At 28.5% G+C, this 6,305-nt stretch overlaps 1 protein-coding gene across 1 annotated transcript; it reads left to right on the top strand.

The window, feature by feature from the left end:
- The first annotated feature begins 286 nt into the window (after window positions 1–286).
- On the top strand, window positions 287–1,510 carry LOC136972470 (phospholipid-transporting ATPase ABCA3-like). The gene has a single exon (XM_067267065.1). It carries the CDS (start codon window positions 713–715, stop codon window positions 1,508–1,510), a length of 798 nt encoding a protein of 265 aa, XP_067123166.1. The 5' UTR covers window positions 287–712.
- Window positions 1,511–6,305: the final 4,795 nt, after the last annotated feature.

The following is a 6,305-nucleotide window of genomic DNA, read 5'->3' as shown; positions in this document are numbered from 1 at the left end:
TAACCTATCTAGCAACAAATTTAAAAATTGATAACTCAATAAATTTTAAATGATCTAGAGTAAATGTAAATTTTTCTGAATTTACAAGATTAATCTGAATTCTCAAAAATAGTTTTGGGGGGATATTTTTGAAAATCAGATGAGAGTCATAACCTGTAAAATTATGTAGTATAATGGAAATAAATTTTTTGAACTATAATTCAAATTGCACCAATTGTGAGATATTTTCTGATATATCCCTGTTAGGTGATCATGATTTCTTACTCTGATTACTCTGATTTATTTTTTTTACATTTATGCCATATTTTGGTATATATTTCCATTATAATACACTTGCTTATTCTGTGAAAATATCATTATGTTTAATTTCAAATACAACAATGTCTTTTGGATGCATGATATTAGCTATGTGGGAAGGAACAGGTGCTGGAGCTCAGTGGAAATATCTTAGTTCTACAGCTTCACCAGATGATACAATAACACTAATTGAAGTAATGGGAATGATGCTTCTTGATACTGTTTGTCATCTTATAATTACTTGGTATATTGATGCAGTTCGTCCTGGAGAATATGGGATTCCTCAACCTTATTACTTTTTTTTTTTACAAAAAGTTATTGGACTGGTAAAGTTAAACCATCAGAGATAAAATTCATTCACAAAGATGCTGCTGCATCCAATACTTTTATAGAACCTGATCCTATAAATAAAAAAATGGGAATTCAAATTAAAGAACTTTCAAAGATGTATAATAAAGGGAAAACATATGCAGTGAAGAATATTTCATTAAATATGTATGAAGGAAATATTACTGCATTATTAGGCCATAATGGAGCTGGTAAAAGTACAACTATTTCAATCTTGACTGGACTTTTTCCACCAACATCTGGAACAGCTGTAATTAATGATTATGATATTGTTACTGATTCAAACATGGTGCATACCAGTTTAGGCATTTGTCCACAGAACAATGTTTTGTTTGAAGAACTTACAGTGAAGCAACATTTACAATTCTTTTGTAAGTTAAAAAATTATCCAAAATGTGACATTAAGAATGAGATATGTAATGTGCTTCAAAAACTTGATTTGACGAACAAACAGGATACAATGGCGAAACATCTTTCTGGTGGAATGAAAAGAAAATTATCAGTTGGAATTGCATTAATTGGTGGATCAAAGATTGTAATGCTAGATGAACCAACATCTGGGATGGATCCTTTTGCACGTAGGTTTATTTGGGATTTTCTCCTGGAAGAGAAAAAAACACATACTATATTACTAACAACACATTTTATGGAAGAAGCTGATATTCTTGGTGATAGGATAGCTATAATGGCAAATGGTGAAATTAAATGTTGTGGAACCTCTCTTTTTCTAAAAGGAAAGTTTGGTGGTGGATATAATTTAATCATCATTATTAAACCTTCTTTTTCATATATGACATTGCTGTTTATAATTATCAGGAATAGTATCTATATTCATATCTACATAAGTATTTATTTTATCCAATAAAATATTTAATTGATTCTGAATATCAAATAAGAAATGCTTAATAGGATCTTTACCACAATAGAAATTACAATGTAATAAAGTATCATCATTTTCAATAATAATGATAGAATAACATATAGCTTTATGAATCTGAATAGTTTTAGTGAAACTAGAATTTAGATTTACAGCATCTACGTGAACTTCCTCTAGAATTGATTCAAAATCTGCAAAAATTACCTCAGGATGATATAATTGCTTTTCATAATTACTAAATTTAGCAATTGCCTTTCTCCAGTCGGAGTAGAAACTTTTTGATATTTATAATTAGAACATAATTTTATGTGCTTGTTTAAGGTATGACTTCTCTGGAAGCCTATCAAGCAACGCGGACAGAAAATAATGAGATTTATATAATAAATTAATTTCTTTTTCACATTGATATTAGTAGTAGTGGTTTGGGTTACTCTAATAACAAAATTTTCAAATAAAGTAAGTTATATCATGAAGTGAGTGTGATTTGAAATAATATAACACTGAAATTTTTTTAAAAGATTTTTTATTTTTACTCAATATTACAGAAATATAATAAAACATTGAAATTGTTATTATATTAATATAGTTTATTCAAATGTTTACAATTTTTCCTTCAGTTTTTCTAAACAAAGACACATTTCTGACATTAAGTACAGGAATAAATTTTTGTGATTGTTAACAATGTATTCCTTGCTTAAATTTTGATATTTAATAAGATAACACCAAGAAAGTTTAGTTTGGAATTCGTCAATAAATTCTAGGTCAAGGGTTTGATAACGAGAAACAAAAATCCAATTTAGATGGTCTTGTATTTGGCGTAAAGTTGATGTACTTAATTTTTGCTGTTAAAATTTTTTTTATATCAAATTTACATATGAAGAGGATAATAAATTCTTTCGTAAGAGATTGGAATTTGGCGATTTTATTCCAATCAAGATGATTTGAAAAATTTGCTAGGAAATGGTCATTTAATTGTTGATATTTGCAAATTAAATCCCAAATCAAGATGTGATATAATTAAATGTGATATAAATTAAATGCATAATCAAGATGTGATATAATAAATGTGGTAAAAAATTTGTAATTTTTTCATATGTGTTCCCAATTTAACTTATTTGCGTAATCCGAAATAAACTCTTCAGATAGATCGCATTGTTGGCTGATTGTTTCCCAGTGTACGAAATTATGAAATTGGCATATTGTTTTTTTTATCGACAGGTGAAGATGAGAAAGTTTCTCAGTCGATTGGAGGTGGTTCATTAACTACAAAGAAATAATGTAATCAAATAAAAAAATGTTTATTTGAATGGAATACAGTTTTAAATTGAGAGTACATTAACACAAATTTAAACCAAATACATATATTTGGTACATGATTTAAACCGACAACAAAACTTATTTTTCAGAAAAAACAATATCGCTACAATCGTCAATGCCATTTTCAGAAAAAACAATGACGCTACAATCTTCAAAACTTTTTTGAGAAAAAAAAATATTGGTGCATTCTCCAAAGCCTTTTTCATCTAAGCCAGTGCTGTTCAATGAATTTGTTTCTAAAAACGTGGGATGCAAGATCCTTTCGAAAATTAATTGTGCAATGGCTGTTTCAGGTTCAAACACAATAATTTCTGGTTTGAAATTATATAATAGAACTCCAATATTTCCCCGATTAGTCGGAATCGATAACTCCAGCGTTTACTATAATTTTCTTTAAAGACAAAGAAGATTTTGGAGCAATGCGGCCAAAATAGTTTTGTGGCATTTCAATAGCCAGATCAACAAAAACTAATTTTTGTTCATTCGGATTTATTTCAAACTCGTTAACACAGAAAATATCATATCCTGCCACTTTAGTAGACGTCTTTTTCGGAAGTTTTACATTTTTGCTTAGTTTTTTAAAATACATAATTTCTAGAAAAATAAAATATTTATTTATTATTACATTTCATACATTCACATTTTATAACATATTTGTCAAAAACCGGTAATGTTATTTTATCGTTTATTACGAAAAATTTACATACATATGTTTTATTATTCGGCATTTTCAACGATGTCGCTTTAACACGTCTGCTCTAAACAAGGATAAGTTTTACTACAAATGCTATGTATTACATAAGTATATTTTGTTTTATATACTATTAAGGTGACCAACTATTTTTTGTTCAAAAAGAGTACACTTTGCAAGTATTTCATAGGTGAAAAAAAGAAGAAAAAACGATAAAAACTTTATTTTCTTTTAAAAACATATTTTTTTTCGGAGTGGATTTTTTTTGCTAAATGAGGATGTTTGTCTAATAATGTAGCCATATCTGCACAACTTTCATTTTGCATATTAAATTTGACTGTTAAGACGGCAGATAATGTTTTTACAGAAAGTTGCAACTTCTCACTGCTCCAATAATCATTCCCTAGTGAAAATACCCTTTCAACAGCAGCATTAGTGCCTGGACAACATAAGGAAATTTCTATTAAAACTTTTAAATTTTCATGTGGGATATGTTCTACTCTAAAATGCCGAAAGATTTCTACCCATCTTTTGTCAAGTTCTATTTTCTCATCGTTCCATTTCTTCAATTTTTCTTCATTTAAATATAAATTTACTCTTCGAATTTCTTCAAAGAGAAAATTGTCATTAATAACAATATCTTTTACTTCCTTCATTACAAATTCGACTGCTGAAGAAACTTCTTTCCGTTCAATTTTACTATTTAGAAGGGTCCATTTGAAACAATTTAATGCTCTAAAGTTCACTATCCATTCTTCGATATATTCATAGCAAATTTTATAAAAATTTTTAACTTCTTTTAAAAATTTATTTTTTATTCCAGGATTGGAATCTTCCAAAACAGTCAGTTTATTCTTTAGAATTAGTGGTAAAAATCCATCATTAAATCTTGATTTACATTGCAGTATGAAATCGTTTAATATAATACAAACTTCTGCTGCTGAAATTTTATCTCCTTCAATTTGTAGAGTAATTTTATGAAACAACGACGCCTGACTGTGAATAAAATAAAGCATAGGTTCTGACATATCGTTTTGAAAGAATTTCTTCAAAATTGTAGGACATTTGTCAAGGCTTAAAAAATATGAACGTAGTGGATCATATAACTGCAAAACGCATTCTAATGCTGGAGTTAAAGCAAACCATCTGACTTTGGAATAACCAAGCAGTTTTTTGTATTGAACACCAGCCTCTTCACAAAATTCTTTCAAACTTGCTACCCGTACTGTAAACCGATTGAAATATAAATATATATTTGTAATAATTACTTCCACATCTATTGACATTGAACTTGATGCTGTATTGATGGCATTTGATATAATGTGAGCATTACAACCAATTTCCAAAATATTTCGTTTCAGAAGATCTTGTAATTTTGTGTACACATTATTGACACTTTTACGGGTGCGTCTTCCAAAATTAGTATTTGTGTTATCAGCCGAGAGCGCCAAAATTTTCTTATTCAAATTGTTGTCTGTTATAACCCGAAATAAGTGATTAGACAAAATGTCTGATGTTTCCCCTTCGATTGATTCCAAATTTAAAATTTTAATTTGAATACCGTTCTTAATATCGAAATACCTTACTAAAATTGGATAAAGTTTTATTTCATTGTGATTCGATGCGTCTGATAGAATAGATATATATGATACAGAATCCAGATTTTCTGATGGCATTTTCTTGCAGTATTCATTAAATATGCTGGTTACGATAGACTCACATTTTGTTCGCGCACAAGAAAATTTTTCGTCAAAAATTTTTTTAATAATTTAGTAGTGCAGTCCATGCTGCGAAAACTTTGATTATGGATTATTGTGTGAAAAGCAAAAGTACCCTCCATAACTGCCATTTTTTTTTCATTAGTTCCAAAAGTATTCCCTTTAAAAAATGTTGTCAGTTTGGATGTTGACGCTGCTGTGTCATGAGACGTTTTATGTACTTTAGTCTCAATGTGTGCCGTTATGGCACTACGTCCATGAATTGCAATTGAAAATTCCCTATTGCAGATTGTGCATTTAATCAAGGAGTCATCATTTCTATTTTTAACTACAATGAACAGAAACTTTGTTTTAAAATTTTTGTTTAAACGATTTTTCCTTCTTTTGTTATCGCTTATATTTGAATTAATAATCTAAAAATTAAATTAGTAATATATTTTTTATTTTGATTTTAAATAAATATTATAATCTGATATTATTTAAGTAAAATGAAAATGAAACTATAATTTTAATACTTACATGCAACTTCACCTTCACTAGATAAATAAAATAAAATAAAATTTCATTTTGTACACCTCAAATCTTGTTAACTTGAACAAAAAGTACGAAATTGTTGGTTTTCTATAACCTCAAATTAATTAAACAGAAAGGGAATTCTTATAAAACTTTGCCGTACATACTACGCATGCGTCAAGACTGTCAAGCATGCCGTACATACTGCGCATCAAAGATCAGCCTGGGGATTACGTACACAGATATTGGAGAGATAGATATATTTATCTCTTTTCACAAATGTAATTTTGACGTTGTTAGAAAAAGAGGTCCTTAGTATCTATCTCTCCAGGTACATAATACGGCCTCTCAATTGTGCCGGAAACGGCAGCCATATGCGCACGTGAAATTCAAATCACTGTCAAAATAATTTTATTTTATTTCAATTTTATTAATTAAATATTTAATCTAAAAAAATGTTTTAGAAATACAAATGAGTATAAAATTATACAAATGAGTACTTTCATAGTACAGGATTTGAAAAGAGTACAGTTTGCGAAAAAAG

Source organism: Centruroides vittatus, unplaced genomic scaffold (genome assembly GCF_030686945.1).
Source record: "Centruroides vittatus isolate TY-2023 unplaced genomic scaffold, ASM3068694v2 contig_291, whole genome shotgun sequence".
Classification (NCBI taxonomy): Eukaryota; Metazoa; Arthropoda; class Arachnida; order Scorpiones; family Buthidae; genus Centruroides; species Centruroides vittatus.
Note: the sequence above shows the minus strand (reverse complement) of the source record. Positions and strands in the feature narration are given on the sequence as shown.

Coding starts and splice junctions, on each gene's coding strand:
- LOC136972470 (XM_067267065.1), top strand. CDS start 713: ATGGGAATTCAAATTAAAGAACTTTCAAAGATGTATAATAAAGGGAAA.